This window comes from Maylandia zebra, linkage group LG22, assembly GCF_041146795.1.
Source record: "Maylandia zebra isolate NMK-2024a linkage group LG22, Mzebra_GT3a, whole genome shotgun sequence".
In the NCBI taxonomy this organism is placed as follows: domain Eukaryota; kingdom Metazoa; phylum Chordata; class Actinopteri; order Cichliformes; family Cichlidae; genus Maylandia; species Maylandia zebra.
This window is the reverse complement of record NC_135187.1, coordinates 1,064,544-1,088,272: the sequence shown is the minus strand read 5'-3', so window position 1 is coordinate 1,088,272 and position 23,729 is coordinate 1,064,544. Positions and strand designations below refer to the sequence as shown.

Genomic DNA, 23,729 nt, shown 5'->3' with positions numbered 1-23,729 from the left:
AAGGAAGCAAAGTAGGACACATTCACATAAGACATGGAACTTCAAAGTAAAACAGGAAATACACAGAGACACAGACCAAAGGGGAGAATAAAGCACAGAGAAGCACGAGGGGGGAGCACAGACATGACGGGCTGGGAAAACATGGAATGAAACACAAGGAGGGGAAGCCCAGTAAACTAAACATCTTAGGACCTCCAATAAAATACCTCCAAGAATAACAAATGAACTTAACATGAAACAGGAACACAGGAAAAACTACGAACGCTGGGTCGAATGACCCAGGATCCTGACAAAAGTAGTGACCAACGCATAAGTCTCTCATTTGAGTTTTGCATCCGGGAGAGAAACACCAATGGTGTCACGGCGGGGTGCGCCGATGTGTGCGGAAACAGGACCCAAAAGCAGATGATGACGAGGAATAGTAATGATTAACAGAAAAGTGAACCTTTATTGCGATGACGGCAGGAAATGAACCAAGAGACCAAAGCAAACAGGCAAAACACTAAGAAACAAAACACTAAAGGTACTAAGACCAAAAACTATAACTATGACTGAGGTGGAAAATAAACAGGCTATGACTATGACTGTAACTCTGGTGAGATAAACAGACGAACTGACAATGGCATGAAGAAAACAAAAGGCTTAAATACAGACATGAGGTGATCAGGGGAAGTGGCGACACATGGGGGAAAACAGCTGACAGACATAAACCTAATGACAGGACCAGGAGAGGAAAGCTAAATACAATGAACAAAGAACACATGACATTGTCAGAATAAAACAGGAAATGACAACACAACTTAACAGACCTAATACGTGATGAAATAAATAGAAAACCCCAAAACATAGAAAACCCAGGAACAATAACTGCCTAAACTAAAGGCAAATAGGAAATAACACAAACTAATAACATATCAAAAAATACAAAGAAAACTCAGAGTGCTGGGTCGGAGACCCAGCCTGTGACAAATGGTTTGTGGTCAGTGAATACTTGAATGGGTATAGAGCTGGATCCAATATACACCTCGAAATGCTGCAGGGCTAACAACAAGGCAAAGGCTTCCTTTTCAATAGTGCTGTAGTTCATCTGATGTTTGTTGAACATTTTGGAAAAATAGCAAATTGGGCGATCCACCCCGCGATGGGCTTCCTGCATAAGGACAGCTCCTGCACCAGCCGCACTAGCGTCAACCTCGAGCTTGAAAGGGCACCTGAAATTAGGTCCCGTAAGAACAGGGGAACTGCACAGCAATGCTTTCGCAGACTCGAAAGCAGTCTGACAAACAGGCGTCCACACAAAAGGCTTCACTTGGCTGATCAAATCGATGAGAGGAACGACAACAGTGGCGAAGTTCTTTCATGGACCTCTGTAATAACCACACATTCCTAGAAATCGGCGTAGCGCCCTTCTCGTTTGTGGGACCGGAAACTCGACAATAGCCTGTATCTCCACAGTCACCGGCCTTACCTGTCCCTGACCCAACTGTTTTCCCAGGTATGTGATGGTGGCTCTGCCAAATTCACATTTGGCCAGGTTCAGAGTAAGCGAGGCTTCCTGAAAACGGCTGAAAACGAGAGAGAGTGTTTGTAAGTGGTCAGACCAGGTGGATGAGTAAATGACAACATCATCCAAGTAGGCATCACAGTTATTCACGCCGGCCAGTACTGCCCATAAGGCGCTGGAACGTAGCGGGTGCGTTACGCAACCTAAACGGCATAACCGTCTACTGGAGAAAATGATCTGGCGTGACAAAAGCAGATATTTCAGATGCTCTGGGAGTTAAAGGTACTTGCCAGTAACCTTTTAACAGATCAAGTTTGGTTACAAAAGATGCCGATCCCACTCTATCAATACAATCCTCCATTCAAGGAAGAGGAAATGAATCATGTTTGGTAACAACGTTAACTTTCCTGTAATCATTACAAAGCCGAGGAGTGTTGTCAGATTTTGGTACCAGCACACACGGCAAACTCCACGCGCTGGCTAAACCGTGTTCTAAGAGATAGCTGACTTCCTTCTGCATTATTACTCTTTTCACTGGGTTCACTCGATAGGCATGCTGCTTAATGTCCTTCCACGTCAATGTCGTGGTACAGGACTGCAGTTTGATGAGGATGATCAGAAAAAAGTGATAAATTATCCTCTATCAGATCAGTGATGTCAGCTCGAGCGGGCTCAGATAGGTGGGCTAAATATGTCTCTAAATCATTTAAGATCTCCGAATTTTTCAACCGCTACCCAGCGCTTCACTTTTCTGGAGCAGTCCGTCATCAGAGGGTTCATAAGGAGAAACAACACTAGCGGCGCACACTGGAGATGGCGCACCCAAAGGGCTCCTTGAGTGACACGATTTCAACATATTAATGTGACAAACCCTAGACTTTCTCCGACGGTCTGGGGTCTGGATCACATAATTGTTCTCGCTGAGTTTCTGTTCCACCACATATGGGCCAGCGAACTGGGCTAGCAAACTGGACCCTACCACAGGCAGCAACACCAACACTTTCTAGCCCGGCTGGAAACTTCTGTAAACAGCCTTTGTATGATAACCAGCTTTCATTTTAGCCTGCGTATGAGTCAGATTTTCCTGAGCTAATTGGCATGCAAGGTGGAGTTTTTCCTGAAGTCCACTAACATAATCAAGGACATTATGTTGAGTTTCAGACGTTTCTGACAACCACTCCTTCAGAAGCTGGAAAGGACCACGGACCACATGTCCAAACACCAGATCCGTAGGACTGAATCCCAAGAATTCCTGAGTGGCCTCCCTGACGGCAAACAACAATAACGGCAGACCCTCATCCCATTCTCTACCAGACTCCGCACAGAACTTGCGCAGCATAGCTTTGAGGGTTTAATGGAATTTCTCCAGAGCACCCTGACTTTCTGGGTGATATGGACTGGATTTTACATGTTTTATCTGCAACTCATCCACAACCTGCACAAACACTTTTGAAGTAAAATTTGTTCCTCGGTCTGTTTGAATAACCTTTGGAAGCCCGAAAGTAGAGCAAAACTTAATTAGTGCTTTTATTATCGTTTTTGCTTTCAGTGTGTGTAGTGGAATTGCCTCTGGGAACCTTGTTGCTGAACACATTATTGTAAGTATGTATTGGTGTCCGGATTTAGTTTTTGGCAGAGGACCAACACAATCCAATATTACTTTTTCAAACGGCTCACCTATTACTGGAATAGGATGTAGCGGAGCAGGTGGGACTGGTCTATTAGGTTTCCCCGCCACTCTGGCACGGCTGGCAGCCGGCGGAGCTCACGGGCGCGTCACTGCAACTCCCCCTGGCTTCTGCTCCGCGGCTGCTGAGTGAGCCCTCATCTGGGACTCTCCTCAGCTCTTTCCGGGACAGTGGCGCAGCTGCCCCTCTGTTGGTCTTCCTTGGTCTCTTGTGTTCTGGGGGCCTCTGGATGTCTGGAGTTTTGATCTCCTCCATACCTGCTTCATGCCCTGGAGGACGGGGCTGTGGCCCCCCCACACCCTCTAGCAGATCATTACATGAAGGAACCTTTTAAATAAACAAGCGCGTCCATGCTCACAGGTGTACACACGGGTGATCACACCCACAAACTACACCCTTTTTGGCTCCTACCTCAAAGCACACTGTGTTCTGTTGATCTTATGTGCTGAACAATAATGTTTAATATTTAGTATTTACTGTCATATTCCCATATATCATTGTGATGTTGTTTATTCTATTACTCTTGTTCTCTTCTGCTTGTTTTCTTTTTTCTTTCTCAACAGGTGAAATTTAAAAAATAAAACAAAAAAACAATAACATGTAATATTTAGTATCTACTGTTATCTACTGTTATCTACTGTTAGCTAGTTTATTGTGATGGTGTTGTTTTTATTATGTTGCTCTTTGTTGTTTGTTTTCTCTTCTGGTTTTTTTTCTCCACACAGGTGATCCAGGTGTTTTTCTTTCTTTCTTCCCCCTTTCTCACCGTCTCTTCTCCCCTCCTCTCTTTTTCTTTCTCTCCCTCTCTTTCTTTCATTCTTTCTCCCTGTCCTATCCCCCAGTCATGTCTGTCCCGTCTTTAAAAAAACGAAAATAAAATAAATACATAATAATAATAAAGGTCAATCAAATGGACCAATATGGCAAGGCCATGATGATCCACTTGGTGAAGTAAATCTGTTTGGCATCTTTCTGCCTTCAGACAACAATTCTGACGGCTAAAGATCCAAACGGGCAAAAAAAAAAGAAAAAAAGAAAAATAAATGACAGGATGGCATGTGGCTGCAGGATGCTGTGGTAGCCATGCTGGTTCAGTGTGCCGTCAATTTTGAATAAATCCTTGATAGTGTCACCACAAAGCCTCCCCACACTATCACACCTCCTCCATGCTTCATGGTGGGAACTATGCATGTAGAGACCATCGTTCACCTTTTCTGTGTCACACAAAGACACGGTGTTATGGTGGCCGGTAATAAACAAGCCCTCGGCAATGACTGCAGCACATAGACTTACATAGTGGATGTGTTATGTGACAGCTGTGTGCAGGCAGGAAAAGGACCCAGAGTGCAGACTCCGGAGACAGACGTGAACTCAAAAAACAGCTTTAATGCTGAACTCAAAGTAACAAACCTCCAAAGTACAAACATTAACGCAGGCAGGGGAAAAATCAAAGCACACAGCATAAGCAAGGGTAGATAAGAGTAGATCACAACCATGACAAACTGAAACACAGGGCTTAAATACATAGATGGAGCAATCAGGGAATGGACAACAGGAGGGAAACACAGCTGGGGCAAATCAGAACTGACGAGACAAGGAAGCGTAAACTGAACACACTGAGATAAGACAGAGACCTTCAAAGTAAAACAGGAAACACATAACACAGACTGAACAAAGACACAGACTCACATGCAGGCACTACAACAGAGACGTGGGACCAGGGCAGACAGAGACACTGACTGGACACGGGGATATAGCAACTAAGGATTACACAGAGACAAACCATAAGACATGACTCTAACAAAAACCCAAAGACTAGAAACTGTAAATAATATAATAAACTCAAAAACCGGGTGTTACATAGATGTTTGGCACATTTGGCAGTGCACACTTGTGAGACTGGCGTTGATTGCATGGATACCCTTTCTATGGATGCCCATTATTCATATTTGTTTACAGCTTGTGTCTAAGCTCACTGTCTAGGCAGAGTGTTCTACACAGCAGATAGTGCACAGTGAGTAATACATAATTCACTCAAACATACCTCAGGTTATTCTTCTGGTGTTATTAGAATAGAATAGAATAGAATAGAATAGAATAGAATAGAATAGAATAGAATAGAATAGAATACTCCTTTACTGTCACTGTACATTTACAGCATGAATGGGGTGCAGGAGGAAAAAAATATAAATAGTACAGACATCAGGAATAAAGAGCAAACAGAAGAAATAGTCAAGAGGAATATGTACAGAATTACACATTAAAAGAAAAAGTGCTTTGAAGTAGTGCAAAAGACTTGATCTGCATGTGAGTGTCCTGAATGATGAGGGTCACTCAGACCATGGATCAGATTAGTGAGGTCGTGGGCAGGGATGGCAGTAGTGTTTGTTGACAGTCTGAATGGCCCAGAGGAAGAAGCTGTTAGTGAGTCTGGAGGTTTGGGGCCTGCCTGACTAACCAGAAGGCAGCGGGTCAAACGGGTAGTCGGCAGGCTCACCTGTGATAGCCCTGGTTTACCTGATACAGGAGGATCTGGCGAATGCCTCCAGGTGTGTCCAGGTGATACTTTTGGTTAATGACCCTCTGTGCAGCCTTCCTGTTCTCAGTCGTGGTTCCTGAACACCAAACACCAGGCAGAAGGAGAGTATGCTCTCCACTGAGGAGCGGTAAAGGCTAGCAGCAGCTTCTGGTCCAGGTTATTCTTCCTCAGGACACGGAGGAAGTGCAGCTGCTGCTGGGCCTTCGTTACCAGGCTGATGGTGTTGTGGGTCCAAGAGTGGAGTGGACCTGTCTGTGCCTCCTGAAGTCCATTATGAGTTCTTTGGTTTTAAGGACATTCAGCTTCAGGTTATTTTCTGTGCACTAGCTGGACAAGTTTTTAAAACATAAAAATAAGTTTTATAAGAAGTAACAGGCTTAGATTGTCTAAATAATTGTAATTTCTTTTTATAATTTCTGTTTTCAACTCCTTTTTCAGGAGAGAATTTCAGCGTTCTCACACAGCAATGGAAGCACAAGCTAAATAACTGAGGTCCTAAAATTGGTCCTTCCAGCACTCTAACTGTACAGACGTGTTCATTTGGACACAATGAATGCGATCAGCTAATTAAGATCCAATTACTGAACTGATTTACAGAGTCAACTGCTTTACACAAGACCAAAACTACTGCACCCACGATCCCTCCTTTATCAAAGTCCCAACTTTGATAAAGGAGGGATAAAGTAACAACATGCAGTTTCGGTCAAATGCTCTAAATCCAGACAGGGTTTGTCTTTCTGTATGTTCTTTCAGCTGCTTGCTTTACTTTTTCAATAACCTCAGAAAAGCCCAGGTAAAATCACTAAATGTTTGTTTCCAGCTTTATATACTGGAGGAACAACTACATTTTTAAGGACAAAGAGAATTACGCCCTCTAAATAGCTTCATTTATAATTTGAGTGGCAACTGCCAAAAGAGGATCTTTTGTCTTTGAGTTCTTCAGTAATGTAATCATTTTTTTTCTGTTACCAACTTATCCACCAGTTTAGATTACATTTTTTTAATTGCAGGTACAGCATCTTATATATGTATATGATGCTGTACCTTGCACTGAAGTTTGAAGTTATTCTAACATATGGAACAGCAGTAAAAACAGCATTTCAGAAAAACTAGCTGAGCAGGTTTAATCTGGCCGGTCTCCAAATCTTCAGTAATATGAGGAGCGGTTACTGAAGCGTGACACTGAAGCTGCTTCTAGTTACATAAACTTTCAGCCACACCTCAGAGTTTAGTCTACGCATTAACAGCTGCTTGGAATTAGCAGCTTAAGCATTTTCCTCACGGTAGACTCGAGGTGGTTGAGTCTTCACTGAAGAATGCCACACGACTAAGCTGTAGTGCCTTTTCACTGTGCAATACTTTGTTAATATCCAACAGTACAATAGACTTCAATACGTGAAATGTGCCATTCCCTTGTGTTCTTATTCCTATTTATTCTATTTATCCCTGATAAAGTAAAATCAAAATGTACCATTACATTAAGAGGAGCAAAATGAAATCAAAATAGGGAAATTGTGTATGAAGAACATGACTGATAACTGTTGTGTCTTAAGTTTTGTTATAACACAGATTGCATTACAAGGGGGGAAATTGAGTTTTAAAATGAAGGTTTTGTTTCTAGGCAGCTCTGAATGGAGTCAGGAGTTTAAAAGATTTAACATGATGATTGAACTGATTTTATTTCTGAACACAGGTTTGGAGGTCCAGAGGACGGGTACTCAGAGAGGAGAATTGCTGAGGGTTTTTTAGATTATTTTGGATTTAATTTGAAATAAGGGGCTTTATAATCATTTTATGACTTTTGGGGTGTTTTGATAATTTAGATACGGTAAAACTGAGGCTGTTACGGCCGAGACCGTTTTGGACGAGTGACAGGACTCAAACGCAGGACGCCGAACAGCTCGTAAGTAGATTTTAAGAATAAAGTTTAATGTTTCCACAAATATTCATAAACAAAAGGTGAGAGTAGACAAGTACGACGTTCCACCACTGAAACTAAGTAATGATCTGGTCCGGGTCAGAGAGGACAGCTATTCCAGGGATTGGACTGGAAAGCAAGTCACATTTGATCCAGGAAAAGGTCGGGGTCACTGTAACAGAGTGCAGATGTTCAGATACGGATAAGGAGACATATGAATATGTTGCTGATTCAGAATCCTCCTTCGTACTGCGTACTTGCCAAAGGAGGTCGGAGATGACGTAGAGGGGTGAGTAGTCCGGGTGTGAAATCCAAAAAACTCCTGGCGTGGAGGCAGAGAGGCAGGTAGGTAATTCGGGTGTAGCCTGTGGGACTGCCAGATGGTCCAGCATCCAAGTAGGTGCTCTTCGACAGGGGTTGACAGTTGGGTGTAGCTAAGAGAGAGGCGCACAAAAGACAAACATACAGTGAGGCAAGGTGATTCACAAAATACATAGGGAATGATGGTGGTGGCCTGCACTGACTGATGTTAGCAGAGAATCTGGCGAAGAGAGATTGAGTACGCTGGCCTTATGAGTCCCCGGCTAAATTACCCACAGGTGTAAGCGATCAGCAAAAACACTGAGGCCCCTCCCCGGGGTGGAGACGCCGGCTCGGAGGGAGACACACTGGCACACACCCGGACCATGAAAGAGGCAGAAATTGTTATTTTCATTTTTAAGCTAAAGGATTAAAATGAACTGAATCCTGTTCATAATAAGTTGAATACCAATCTTAAAGGGAAACTGTGGGACAGCTTGAATAAAACATATGCTTTGTAGAAAGGAAGATTTTTGGAGTAAAAATGTTTGATTTCTTTTTGATTTCTAGAATAAGCGGTTATCATGCACACTTACAGTCACAGACATGACATAGATTAGTTTCTGGGGTAAAGATGAAAAACAGTTTGCTTTGTCTTTGCTTAGCAAGAAGTAATGCAGAAGGTGTGGAAATAGGCCTGCTCTGAATAGGTCGACAGGAAGGATATGAAGACTGAGACAGAAAAATGTGGGTGAGCTTGCAACTGAATGTGCGCCTGCAAAATAACATTTTTTTTTATTTTTGTACAGGATGTTTATGATCAGATAAGAGAAGAAGAGAGCTTCTTAAAATTGTGTCAAAAGTGTCGCTTAACCAAATGAATAACATTGAAGATTATTTATGTATAAATGATTTTTTATACACACATTGCAATCGTGCTCATAGGAGTTGTCACTCGGTAAAGTGAAGGTCAAAAACGTCGTTCAGCGTGACTGACTGAACTGATATATTGTAGGGAGGACCCTGAGTGCCGATGGATGAATGCCAACATGCTTATACACATAATGAGGCTGATCCTTTTGATTAGAGAGTCCCGAACATGATAGGTTGAACCAAGTTTGAAGAATTAAGAGAACAATTGATGAACATAATAGGTTATGGAGGCGTAGCAGGGAAAGTGTTTGTTTATTCTTTACAGGAGATTCCAGAACCAGAGCAAAACCATGGCGAGAATCCAGGAACCAACCAGAGGAAGGGGGACCCCGAAAAGAAGCACAGCACAGAGAACCACAGTACCAGCAAATGTGTTGTTTAAGAGACTAAAAGCTTGTTAGACACAGGTTGAATGTGCGCGTAAAAGTAATGAAGAGTAATGAGAGGGACTTTAGGAATAGTTTGCAGGATTTCTATGTTATGTAAATTGCCCAAGAATAGTGTTAAGACCGGATATATGTTACCCCTAGAGGGGGTGAAAACCAGGAGTAAATTTTACATTTTAACTCTATAGAGGCCTTTTAATAGGATAAAGTTAATTATACATGATTGGATTTTATAGTGAGCATTGAGGGAAGTCAGAAGTGCGGTTAAATTGTGACTCTGGGGTCAAAAGCGGATGGTAGGAAGAGAAGCAACGATAGCTCACAGCCCAGCGTAAACGCGAGGTGCTGTATAAGGGCGTGATTTATTTGTTTGATTTATTTGTTGTGGATACAAGTAACTACGCCATAGTAATAAGGGAACATTGAAAGGGTTGGGCAATTGAAAGGTTTCATTTTTGATATGATTTCTTTTGTTATATTTTAGCTATTATTCTCACATGAAAGTAAACTTAATGGGAGAAATTAGGAATTATGTTTCTGGTTTCTTGGGAAACACGAAAGGGGAAACTGTTGGGATTTAAATATACAATCTGAATGCTTATTTGCTGATTATATGTATAAGAGAGGCCCAACTCTGAGTACAGTCTGTGCCAAAAGTACTAACAGGAAACTGCGTGCTTTTGCAGAGAAAATAGGAGCTGCAGCCAGAAAGTGAAACTAAGCAGAGTCTTTGATCGAAACTCAAAGTGTGTGTGACGTCTAGAGGAAGTATATAAATAACTAGGCTTCCTGTTTGTGCTTCAGACCTGAGCTTGTGTGTTCGTGTGTTCAGGTCTCCGTTCCCGGGAATGTAAAATAAAGATCATTTTTTGAGTTTGACCACTTTGAGTCTTTCTTGGCCACCAGAAGAATTAAAAGAACGAGATTTAATAATACTCTGTATTTATATATGTGTATATATGGTATATGGTACATGACTTTTCTTTTTATGTCAGGATGTCATGTTGAGGCTTGTTGTTTCTGTGTGACATTGACGACACGCCTCACAAACTAGAACAGCCTTTATTAAATCCATATATAACGACTGAATGGAGGCTGGAGTGGATACTAATCATCATTGTGCTTTTACTTAACAAATGAGTCACCTGAACATAAAACATCTTCATTAAACATTAATAAATATTTATGTATTTTATGAGAGCTAGAAGAAAGAAGGGTGGAACTTCAATACTGTCCTGGATGCATGCCGACTATAGTTTATGGCCAAAGACTGTGTGTATTTAATGCCAGTTTAGGTTCATTCTTGAATAAATTATTGTGCTTTTAAATTTCCAACAACATCTTCCTGGAAGGTTTAAACTCACTCACAAAAGTGAAGAACATTTCTGTGCATTGGGTGTGTTGCTGCTTAAATGCATCATCAGACATGCAATAAACTGTAATAGACTGTGCTGTCAGTCAGCTTGTTGGTATTTACCAGGAGATTAAAAAAAGCTCCTGGTTCTGATCACTGACGCCAGCAGCTGCTGCACACATGAATCACCTCTGTGCAATATTTAGCAAAGACTTCCTGCAAAACATTTCCTGTAAAAGTAACTTATGTTGACTGAAGCTTACCTATCAAACTGGTGAAGAAAGTCAGTCATAAACAAGAAAAGAAATTCTGGAGTACCACTGTAAAATTCTTCAAACACAAAATAAATAGTTCAAATAAAGTCGTTTTTGCAATATTTTGAAATATTACTATAAACATATTTATGAACTGACACAATTGTGTTTTCCATTGTGAAGCTTTTATTGGTGTGTGTGCTCACATGTTAGATTTACAAGACGGTGTGATTTTTTCATATTGCTATCACCAAATATATCGGTCTGAAATTACAGATCCGGATTCTTTTTGATGGGAAGAAACACTAGTGAAAGTTATTTTCTGAATTATAATTAGAGGATATTTAGAAACTCCAGCATTTTGCTATTTTTGGATTTGACTGTATTTTTGCTTTTCTCGTACAATTTGTCATATTGGCTCAATCGATGATGAAAGTTAAACATTAAAGTTTTCTATATGCTTTCTTTCGCAGTAGTGTAAAACTCAAATACAGACCACTCAAAAAGGTCCAAAATTGAACAAATGTTTAAAATCATTTGCTGCCGACAGAAATGATGAGCTAATGGAAGTGGACTGATAAATGAAATGGATGCATGGCTGATAGACACTGCTCGCTGCTGAATAAAAATGATTGTGGTATGGCAGTATGGCTAAACAGGTGTTGTCTCAAAGCACAGGAAGAATTGTAACAAAATCTTAAACTATCACCTATCTGGGGTTTTGGACAGTTAATTATTAGAGTAAAATGATAAGCTGAATGTTACCAAGGTCCAATTCACAATGGGTTCAACATGTGAACATGAAATGTGTTGTGGAGTTTTGAGTCCGTCTGACAGAGTTCTGGCTCCACCACTCACAGACTACGTGGTGCTGAAGTTTTAAATCAGAGTAATGCTTTCTTGTTCTTTCCAGTCTGCCTACATTAGGCTACCTGAATGCAGATTTCACTTCAAGGTTGTGTGGTAAAAGTGTCATGGCTGACTGGTAGTTTCAGCTGCAGAGAGAAACTGTGATGTTTTATGAGCCAGCGACATGTGATAACATCAGCATCCAGATAATAATGTGCAGGTGGAGTAATGGTAGATATCGTCCTGGTTAAAGGTGTGTGCAGACACAGCTTGAATGCAAGTGTCTCTCTGCTTTTGTCCTCCTGAAACAGCCAACTACACTGACTGTTGCAGTGCTGTTTCACACATGCTCTGTGACATTTTTCAGAAGTGACCTGCTACATTTTACCGCTGTGACTGTGAACAGGTTCAGTCCTCTAATTAGAATTCTCGTACCTACAGTAAGATTCGTATTGGTCTTCTTTGAGGTCTCGTTTATTTAAGGGGAAAAGTTGTGTCAGTTACCTGTTGCATTAAAGTGTGATGACAACAGGTCCTGACCAAATGTCCATATGTGGCGCAGTGGGAGTGAGACGCAAAGTTTCTGCTTACATCACATTCTTCTGCACCTCTGTGGTTGTAAAAGCAGCTGTATGTGAGTGTCAACTGTTAGTTGTGTTAGATTACCACTGTCAAGTTTAATAATCAAATTGGATATTTGAGTTGATTGTTTACATTACAAGGAGATATCAGACCCCATAAAACCACAGTCATATACTCTGGATTATCAGAATCACTCTTTTTTATCCTTATCTACTCTTTTTTGTCTCTGTGTGTTTATATACCACTGCAGCATGTCACTCAATTTTCTCCCACAGTTTGTGTTTACCTGTTTTGTCTTTTTCTGGGTGGTGTTATTTTTTTTCTCCTTAGCTTTCCTCATGTTGTGCATTTTCCATTGTTATACCTCTCTGACCTGTCTTCCCCATGTGATGTTTTCGTGCAATGTATGTATGGTCAGAGGGTATGATGGCGCCGCCATTGCGTGCAAATGGTCGGCAGCCTTAACATGAAATTTCCCACTCGTGGGACTAATAAAGGCATCTCATCTCGTCTCATCTCATCTTCCAAATACTGCAGGGTCTTTAATTTACAACAGGAAACATGATGAAATAACTATTGTGATTTGCAGAAATATAAACAAAGCTGAATATAACTCAGTATTAACACTGACTATTGTAGAGAAATGATTATTATGAGAAATTATTCTCATCTTTAAAAAGTCAGGAGACACTTATTAATCAGTGCAAAAAGACTTTATTTATGATAAGCTCAGTGTTGAGATTGTAGACATCACTATATTTTTAATATCAGTCCTCTGATCACACAAGTTTGGAACACACAAACATCAGGAAAACATTTAACAACTTCTCTCTGATAGATATAAATAAATAAATAAAACCATAATAAATAAGAATAAATATATGATTAAACATTTGGTTACTTAAACATTTCAAATCGTCACAGGTACTTCAGTTTGTTGCTTCATTTGGAGGATGTGAACTTAAGAAATGTTAAAAACATGATCTGAGTACATGTGACGACAGAGCCAGAACTACTGTAAGGAAGCTGATGTTGTTGAGAATAGCAGAGGAGGTGGTTGTTGCTGTCGCTGCAGTTATGGTTGTTGAAGCAGCTGTAGTTGTTGTCGCTGCAGTTTTGGTTGTTGTTGGAACAGCTGTGGTTGTTGTCGCTGCAGTTGTGATTGTTGTTGGAACAGCTGTAGTTGTTGCCGCTGCAGTTGTGATTGTTGTTGGAGCAGCTGTGGTTGTTGTTGCTGCTGTTGTTGTTGTTGTTGTCGCTGCAGTTGTGATTGTTGTTGGAACAGCTGTGGTTGTTGTCGCTGCAGTTGTGATTGTTGTTGGAACAGCTGTAGTTGTTGCCGCTGCAGTTGTGATTGTTGTTGGAGCAGCTGTGGTTGTTGCCGCTGCAGTTGTGATTGTTGTTGGAACAGCTGTGGTTGTTGGAGCAGCTGTGGTTGTTGGAGCAGCTGTGGTTGTTGGAACAGCTGTGGTTGTTGTCACTGCAGTTGTGGTTGTTGTTGGAACAGCTGTGGTTGTTGTCACTGCAGATGTGGTTGTTGTCGCTGCAGTTGTGATTGTTGTTGGAACAGTTGTGGTTGTTGTTGTCACTGCAGATGTGGTTGTTGTCGCTGCAGTTGTGGTTGTTGTTGGAACAGCTGTGGTTGTTGTCACTGCAGATGTGGTTGTTGTCGCTGCAGTTGTGATTGTTGTTGGAACAGCTGTGGTTGTTGGAGCAGCTGTGGTTGTTGGAGCAGCTGTGGTTGTTGGAACAGCTGTGGTTGTTGTCGCTGCAGTTGTGGTTGTTGTTGGAACAGCTGTGGTTGTTGTCACTGCAGATGTGGTTGTTGTCGCTGCAACTGTGGTTGTTGTTGGAGCAGCTGTGGTTGTTGTCCCTGCAGCTGTGGTTGTTGTTGGAGCAGCTGTGGTTGTTGTTGGTGCAGCTGTGGTTGTTGTTGGAGCAGCTGTGGTTGTTGTCGCTGCAGTTGTGGTTGTTGTTGTCGCAGCTGTAGTTGTTGTCGGTGCAGTTGTGGTTGTCGTTGGAACAGCTGTGGTTGTTGTTGTCGCAGCTGTAGTTGTTGTTGGTGCAGTTGTGGTTGTTGTTGGAGCAGCTGTGGTTGTTGTTGGTGCAGCTGTGGTTGTTGTTGGGGCAGCTGTAGTTGTTGTCGGTGCAGCTGTAGTTGTTGTCGCTGCAACTGTAGTTGTTGTTGGAGCAGCTGTAGTTGTTGTTGTCGCAGCTGTAGTTGTTGTCGGTGCAGTTGTGGTTGTTGTTGGAGCAGCTGTGGTTGTTTTCGCTGCAGCTGTGGTTGTTGTTGGAGCAGCTGTGGTTGTTGTTGGAGCAGCTGTGGTTGTTGTCGCTGCAGTTGTGGTTGTTGTCGCTGCAGATGTGGTTGTTGTTGGAGCAGCTGTGGTTGTTGTTGGTGCAGCTGTGGTTGTTGTTGGAGCAGCTGTGGTTGTTGTCGCTGCAGTTGTGGTTGTCGTTGGAACAGCTGTGGTTGTTGTTGTCGCAGCTGTAGTTGTTGTTGGTGCAGTTGTGGTTGTTGTTGGAGCAGCTGTGGTTGTTGTCGCTGCAGCTGTGGTTGTTGTTGGAACAGCTGTAGTTGTTGTCGGTGCAGCTGTGGTTGTTGTTGGAGCAGCTGTAGTTGTTGTCGCTGCAGCTGTGGTTGTTGTTGGAACAGCTGTAGTTGTTGTCGGTGCAGCTGTGGTTGTTGTTGGAGCAGCTGTAGTTGTTGTCGCTGCAGCTGTAGTTGTTGTCGCTGCAGCTGTGGTTGTTGTTGGAACAGCTGTGGTTGTTGTCGCTGCAGATGTGGTTGTTGTCGCTGCAGTTGTGGTTGTTGTTGTAGCAGTTGTGGTTGTTGTTGGAGCAGCTGTGGTTGTTGTCGCAGCAGTTGTGGTTGTTGTTGGAGCAGCTGTGGTTGTTGGAGCAGTTGTGGTTGTTGTCGCAGCAGTTGTGGTTGTTGTTGGAGCAGTTTTGGTTGTTGTCGCAGCAGTTGTGGTTGTTGTTGGAGCAGCTGTGGTTGTTGTCGCAGCAGTTGTGGTTGTTGTTGGAGCAGCTGTGGTTGTTGTTGCTGCAGATCTGGTTGTTGTCGCTGCAGTTGTGGTTGTTGTTGGTGCAGCTGTGGTTGTTGTCGCTGCAGTTGTGGTTGTTGTTGGAGCAGCTGTGGTTGTTGTTGCTGCAGATCTGGTTGTTGTCGCAGCAGTTGTGGTTGTTGTTGGAGCAGCTGTGGTTGTTGTCGCTGCAGCTGTGGTTGTTGTCGCTGCAGATGTGGTTGTTGTCGCTGCAGATGTGGTTGTTGTCGCTGCAGATGTGGTTGTTGTCGCTGCGTTGCAGCAGGCTGTGTAGAGAATCTTACATCATTTTCATATTTCATCACATTAACCACATCTTTATGAATAGGAAATTCTTTGACAAATTAATTTTTTTCCTACCAACAACAAGAAGAACGATGACAAACATCTTTGCGATCATGGTGATGCTGATTTTCTGCTCCTGTCTCTGAAAATAAAAATTCACTGTGGTTATTATGATTTAAAGAAAGCATTATTCCTACAATTGCCTTAATTAAGCTTTCTAAAGTTATCTTGAAAAGAAGTTTGAGATCTAAAACTCATAATATAAAAAAGTTCCTATTCAATTACATAATTTAAAATATAGATTTTTTTTCTATAGTACTGTCTTTGTGATAGTCCACATCTCTCAACGAGGTGCTTGTACACGCAAAAGCAACAAGAAGAAATTAAGAAATCATGAAGGAAAGGCTCTGACTATCATGACCTCATTGTTCCTGACTGTAAATCAGAGCAAAAGTCACCACTTCATGTTTATAGTGTTAATCAACTCCAATATTGACATATAATCACTCACCCATTAAATCTATCTATCTATCTATCTATCTATCTATCTATCTATCTATCTATCTATCTATCTATCTATCTATCTATCTATCTATCTATCTATCTACCTGTGTGTGTGTGTGAATGTGTCATATATTATTTATCAAGGGTAATAGCAAAAAACAAAACAAAAACAGAAGCATAAAAAAACCTTCAGAACTTTAAGATAAACACAACACAACAAATTGCTGCCTAAATTACACCATATGTTGCCAAAAGATCATTTCCAGAAATAAATCTATCAATTCATCTTAAATTCACATGTAGATGTCAGATATATATTTAATATTAGGGTTACTTACATAGTATTTCTTTGCTTGTAAGTCGTCCACTGCAGTGAAAGAAAGTGATGTTCTCTGACTTCATCTCCTCTTTTTATAATCAGCCAACATGAACCTGAGGACAAATATGTGCAGGTGGAGTAATGGTAGTTATCGTCATGGTTTAAGGTGTGTGCACTAAACTTTTATTTACCTGCATCTCTCTCCTATTGTCCTCCTGAAACAGTCATCACTTTAATTTTAGCACTTACACACACACAGACACACACACACACACACATATTTGTGACATGTTTTGACGTGAGCTTCGACATTTTCTCTGTGTGACTATGACTACATTTATGTGATTGTATCTTTATGGCTACATTAGGACTCTATGTGGTCCATAAAAGATGACCATTTTGGATAATAAAATCTGACAGAAGAAAACAAATATTCGGTGATTAGTTTTGGATTAACTAAATCTCACAACTGGCTGACTAGATTTAGACGGAGAATCAACATTTACAGGTTGGTGGTGCTCGGTGGGCAGTCAGCGTCCACATCAAAATAACTCTGATTTCTCTCTTTTTTGTCTTTTCTTTTACACACATTCTAAATATTACTGGTTCATTTACTTGAAATGAAGAAGTTTTCATCAATGGAAATAAGAAGTCAGTTTTAAAGGCATTCTTGCGAGTTGGGAGCTTGCTTTCATTTTCTTCTTGCAACACTTAATGCAGGAAGTCATTCATCAGTTATCAGAGACACAAGGTGAGACCCGACTAAAAGACACTTACACACTTGTGCTGTAATAAATTGAATATAGCCACCGAGTACCGCTGGCCATGATTAAAAATGCAGGTTTAATGCATTTCAGCATTATGTTCACTTTTCAGACCTGACTGGGTTCATCTTTTGCACCTTCAAATCTTCAAATATACACAGGTATCAAAAAGTGAGAGTAAAGGATGCTTACAGTCTTTAAAGGTGTAAACTTTTATTTCTTTGAGCCTAAAACAACACCAGTGTGAATCAGTCACTTTATGTAAATAGTTTATTTGTAAAGACTTTAGATATACACATCCTTCATTGATCGCACGAGGGTTTATTTTTTTCTGTAACAGCAGCATGATAAAGAGTAAAAAAAGTGCAGCTGCAATAAACCACATATTATCAACACAGTTAAAATAATAGTACCACAGATGCCCAGTAAGTGTCTTATACTGTAACACAGGTCAGGGATTTATATATATATATATATATACACAACATATTTCTGCTTTGTTGAACTTGTTTTATGAATCTTGCTGATCTGGTGCAACTCTGGAAATTAATTGATGCAGATTTGTTCATTAATTTATTCTGAAGTTATTCCAACACATGGATTTTCTTTTAGTTCTTTGGAGATATGCATATGAACAGCAGCACACACAGCAGTTTATAAAATATAGCTGAGCAGGTTTGATCCCGGCCTTTCTCTGTCGCACAATCAGTCATAAGAGGTGTGGTTATTGAAGCTGCTTCTAGTTGCATAAACTTGCAGCCACACCTCATAGTTTAGTCTCCTGTGCGTTAACAGATGTTGAGAATTAACATTCATTGTTTCTGTACTGAGGTCCAAAAACAGCTTAAAGCATTTCCCAGCATGTACTTGAGATGGTTGAGCCTTCACTGAGGAATGCCACATATCCGTCAAACAGGAGACAACACGTCACACGAAAACCTGTCCTGTGTGACCTTCAGTTCTGTGATGATGCATTTCTATGTTGTGATACAACATGATGTAGGAAAATGGAGATTCTGTTAGGCAACAACACAACAAAACTAATATCACAACACACACGTATGTACATTATGAACTGGAAAAAGTCCCTAGATCTTCAACTGAGGCATCTACAACACAAATAATAACACGTCTTGACCCACATCCGGTCTGTCTCTGGGGCTCCTGAGTGCCCGTTGGGCCACAAGGGGGTGAGGGAGGATGGGGTGCAGTTGATACAGTTTGGGTGGATGTTTGCAGTGACTTATCTCAAACTTACACCAGCCTGGGATCTGTGTGTAGTCTTGGGAAGTCCAACAGGTAGCCAGGGAGTGCTCCACTCTCCCTGTGGTAGGATTTAGGAAATAGGGGTGCTTACTAGCGCTCTCTTTCTGAGGGTAGTCCTCTACCTCCTGGCCATCCCATGCCTTCTCCTCTCGAGGCTTCCTGTGACAACACATTATTCACACAGGCAGGGTCTTGGGGGGGGGGGGGGGGGGGGGTGCCTTTATATGGCACCTTACAGCATATATAACTTGTATACAAATGTATATAGCTGTGTGTCTTTTATCTTTTATTCTAAAGTAATTTTAATGTAAAGAATCTACATACTGCTAATGGAGAGATGCCAAACTGCCTTTCATTGTTGTTGTAACAGTGACAATAAAGATCTATCTTTTCTATCTGATTTTATCTTAGCTGGCTGTGCTGTGCGGCCATTTGTTGCTCCTTTTTAATTACGCTATAGCCATTACATCTCTTGACATAGCAACATACACGTAGGATCTTGGGGGCAGGTGCGTTACCCAGGATAGGCGGGGATATTGTCCCTGCTGCTCGCTGCTGGTTGTTGTTTCATTTGTTATTTAAGATATCTCAGGGATAAAATGTGTTGTCAAACTTCTGTGCACTAACAGAAAGGAGAGTTTCACTGGTCTGGCCCACATAGACTCAAAATGAGGTGAGTGTGTTTGGAGATGTAAAATGAGTTTGACCTCGCTGCCGTAAACCCAACAACAAGTCAATGTTTGGGTCAAGTGTAATTTTGGTGGTGTTTTCACTATAGTCAAACCTTGTATTCTAATGAACTGCTAGAGACTGAATTGGAGTAGCATGATCTTTGGTGACTTCTTGATGTTAATGCTCAGAGCTTTTCAGTTTTCATGAAAAGTCTTGATTCTTTGCTGGTAGCATTAAATAAGCAACAGGCGATGTACGTGAGATTTCTGTTGTGGATTTCAAAGGACACACAACTACATGACATATCAGACGATGTCTTCCCGGGACAGGAAGTGACCACCAGCCTACTTCAACTGCAGCACACTTCAACGTGCGCTGATGTGCAAGTTCCCCATCATCACTGCTGGCAGCTTTAATTTATTTTACTTTTCAAATGAACTCTACCTTACGTGACTTTAATCTTCAGGACAGGTCGTCATGTTGAGCCTTGTATTGTCTGTGTGACATTGTGAACACACCTCACACACTAGAACAGCCGTTATTAAATCCATATATAAAGACTGAATGGATGCTGGAGTGGATACTAATTGTCATGGTTCTGGGTCAGTTTTGACACAGTATTTTGAGATGTTTTGGTTTGATTTTGTATTATGGATTATTTTCTGATTCTCTTGTTGTGCTTTGTTGATTATTATTACAATTCTATGTTTCAGGTCATTCTGGTTGAGGGGTCAGTTCTTAGGTTCAGTTTCGATGCCCTCATTTTTCTGCATGTTTAGTTCAGTGTCTAGTCTGCGTCTTTGTGTTGTTATTTCCTGTTTCCTGTTTTATTGTGAAGGTCCGTGTTTTATGTGAGCGTATTCAGTTTTGCCTCCCTTGTCTCATCTCGTCAATTACTTCCAGCTGTGTTCCCCACCTGTGTGTAATCTCCTTGTGTTCTTCTGTGTGTATTTAAGTCATGTCTTCTTATGTTGTAGTCGCTGGTCTGTCTGTGAATCTACCGTGTTTCATCCACGTGTTCTCCCTGCTGTCTACCGTCATATGCCTCTGCTCAACCTCCTCCATGTTCGTGTTCATGTCTAGTAGTTTAGTTTTCCCAGTTCAGATTATCTTTAGTTCCGTTTGCCGTTTTCCACTTGTGTTTTATTTTTTACAATAAACGTCCTTCGCACCTCCACGAGTGCCTACAATTGGATCCTCCTTTATTTTTCTCCACACGGCTCATCCCATTCGCCGTGACAGTATTGACCCGCCAGGTTATGGATCCAGCGGAATTCGCCCCACAGAAGGAGCTTCGGGAGCTCATAATCGACTCTGCTTCAAGGTTGAAATTTCCCACTCGTGGGACTAATAAAGGCATCTCATCTCGTCTCATCTCATCTTCCAAATACTGCAGGGTCTTTAATTTACAACAGGAAACATGATGAAATAACTATTGTGATTTGCAGAAATATAAACAAAGCTGAATATAACTCAGTATTAACACTGACTATTGTAGAGAAATGATTATTATGAGAAATTATTCTCATCTTTAAAAAGTCAGGAGACACTTATTAATCAGTGCAAAAAGACTTTATTTATGATAAGCTCAGTGTTGAGATTGTAGACATCACTATATTTTTAATATCAGTCCTCTGATCACACAAGTTTGGAACACACAAACATCAGGAAAACATTTAACAACTTCTCTCTGATAGATATAAATAAATAAATAAAACCATAATAAATAAGAATAAATATATGATTAAACATTGGGTTACTTAAACATTTCAAATCGTCACAGGTACTTCAGTTTGTTGCTTCATTTGGAGGATGTGAACTTAAGAAATGTTAAAAACATGATCTGAGTACATGTGACGACAGAGCCAGAACTACTGTAAGGAAGCTGATGTTGTTGAGAATAGCAGAGGAGGTGGTTGTTGCTGTCGCTGCAGTTATGGTTGTTGAAGCAGCTGTAGTTGTTGTCGCGGCAGTTTTGGTTGTTGTTGGAACAGTTGTGGTTGTTGTTGTTGTTGCTGCGGTTGTGGTTGTTGTTGAAGCAGCTGTGGTTGTTGTCGCTGCAGTTGTGATTGTTGTTGGAACAGCTGTAGTTGTTGTCGCTGCAGTTGTGGTTGTTGTTGGAGCAGCTGTGGTTGTTGTCGCTGCAGTTGTGGTTGTTGTTGGAGCAGCTGTGGTTTTTGGAGCAGCTGTGGTTGTTGTCACTGCAGATGTGGTTGTTGTCGCTGCAACTGTGGTTGTTGTTGGAGCAGATGTGGTTGTTGTCGCTACAACTGTGGTTGTTGTTGGAGCAGCTGTGGTTGTTGTCCCTGCAGCTGTGGTTGTTGTTGGAGCAGCTGTGGTTGTTGTCCCTGCAGATGTGGTTGTTGTCGCTGCAACTGTGGTTGTTGTTGGAGCAGATGTGGTTGTTGTCGCTACAACTGTGGTTGTTGTTGGAACAGCTGTGGTTGTTGTCCCTGCAGCTGTGGTTGTTGTTGGAGCAGCTGTGGTTGTTGTCCCTGCAGCTGTGGTTGTTGTTGGAGCAGCTGTGGTTGTTGTCCCTGCAGCTGTGGTTGTTGTCGCTGCAGATGTGGTTGTTGTCGCTGCAGCTGTGGTTGTTGTCGCTGCAGATGTGGTTGTTGTTGGAGCAGTTGTGGTTGTTGTTGGAGCAGCTGTGGTTGTTGTCGCTGCAGCTGTGGTTGTTGTTGGAGCAGCTGTAGTTGTTGTCCCTGTAGCTGTGGTTGTTGTTGGAACAGCTGTGGTTGTTGTCGCTGCAGATCTGGTTGTTGTCGCTGCAGCTGTGGTTGTTGTTGGAACAGCTGTGGTTGTTGTCGCTGCAGATCTGGTTGTTGTCGCTGCAGTTGTGGTTGTTGTTGGAGCAGTTGTGGTTGTTGTTGGAGCAGCTGTGGTTGTTGTCGCTGCAGATGTGGTTGTTGTTGGAGCAGCTGTGGTTGTTGTTGGAGCAGCTGTGGTTGTTGTCGCTGCAGATGTGGTTGTTGTCGCTGCAGCTGTGGTTGTTGTTGGAGCAGCTGTGGTTGTTGTCGCTGCAGATGTGGTTGTTGTCGCTGCAGATGTGGTTGTTGTTGGAGCAGCTGTGGTTGTTGTCGCTGCAGATGTGGTTGTTGTCGCTGCAGATGTGGTTGTTGTCGCTGCGTTGCAGCAGGCTGTGTAGAGAATCTTACGTCATTTTCATATTTCATCACATTAACCACATCTTTATGAATAGGAAATTCTTTGACAAATTAATTTTTTTCCTACCAACAACAAGAAGAACGATGACAAACATCTTTGCGATCATGGTGATGCTGATTTTCTGCTCCTGTCTCTGAAAATAAAAATTCACTGTGGTTATTATGATTTAAAGAAAGCAGTATTCCTACAATTGCCTTAATTAAGCTTTCTAAAGTTATCTTGAAAAGAAGTTTGAGATCTAAAACTCATAATATAAAAAAGTTCCTATTCAATTACATAATTTAAAATATAGATTTTTTTTCTATAGTACTGTCTTTGTGATAGTCCACATCTCTCAACGAGGTGCTTGTACACGCAAAAGCAACAAGAAGAAATTAAGAAATCATGAAGGAAAGGCTCTGACTATCATGACCTCATTGTTCCTGACTGTAAATCAGAGCAAAAGTCACCACTTCATGTTTATAGTGTTAATCAACTCCAATATTGACATATAATCACTCACCCATTAAATCTATCTATCTATCTATCTATCTATCTATCTATCTATCTATCTATCTATCTATCTATCTAGCTGTGTGTGTGTGTGAATGTGTCATATATTATTTATCAAGGGTAATAGCAAAAAACAAAACAAAAACAGAAGCATAAAAAAACCTTCAGAACTTTAAGATAAACACAACCCAACACAACAAATTGCTGCCTAAATTACACCATATGTTGCCAAAAGATCATTTCCAGAAATAAATCTATCAATTCATCTTAAATTCACATGTAGATGTCAGATATATATTTAATATTAGGGTTACTTACATAGTATTTCTTTGCTTGTAAGTCGTCCACTGCAGTGAAAGAAAGTGATGTTCTCTGACTTCATCTCCTCTTTTTATAATCAGCCAACATGAACCTGAGGACAAATATGTGCAGGTGGAGTAATGGTAGTTATCGTCATGGTTTAAGGTGTGTGCACTAAACTTTTATTTACCTGCATCTCTCTCCTATTGTCCTCCTGAAACAGTCATCACTTTAATTTTAGCACTTACACACACACAGACACACACACACACACACATATTTGTGACATGTTTTGACGTGAGCTTCGACATTTTCTCTGTGTGACTATGACTACATTTATGTGATTGTATCTTTATGGCTACATTAGGACTCTATGTGGTCCATAAAAGATGACCATTTTGGATAATAAAATCTGACAGAAGAAAACAAATATTCGGTGATTAGTTTTGGATTAACTAAATCTCACAACTGGCTGACTAGATTTAGACGGAGAATCAACATTTACAGGTTGGTGGTGCTCGGTGGGCAGTCAGCGTCCACATCAAAATAACTCTGATTTCTCTCTTTTTTGTCTTTTCTTTTACACACATTCTAAATATTACTGG

The 23,729-nt window shown here is 41.2% G+C and overlaps 1 protein-coding gene and 1 long non-coding RNA gene across 2 annotated transcripts; both read right to left on the bottom strand.

The window, feature by feature from the left end:
* Positions 1-13,005: 13,005 nt before the first annotated feature.
* Positions 13,006-16,243, bottom strand: LOC143414797 (uncharacterized). Its single transcript, XM_076879695.1, has 2 exons — positions 15,715-16,243; positions 13,006-15,620 (listed from the first exon to the last, which is right to left on the bottom strand). Exons 1-2 carry the CDS (start codon positions 15,825-15,827, stop codon positions 13,250-13,252), a joined length of 2,484 nt encoding a protein of 827 aa, XP_076735810.1. The 5' UTR covers positions 15,828-16,243; the 3' UTR covers positions 13,006-13,249.
* A 5,982-nt stretch (positions 16,244-22,225) lies between these two features.
* Positions 22,226-23,172, bottom strand: LOC143414799 (uncharacterized). The gene is made up of 3 exons (XR_013095473.1): positions 23,143-23,172; positions 22,399-22,465; positions 22,226-22,304 (listed from the first exon to the last, which is right to left on the bottom strand). It is a non-coding gene; the product is annotated as an uncharacterized LOC143414799 (long non-coding RNA).
* Between the last annotated feature and the right edge of the window lie 557 nt (positions 23,173-23,729).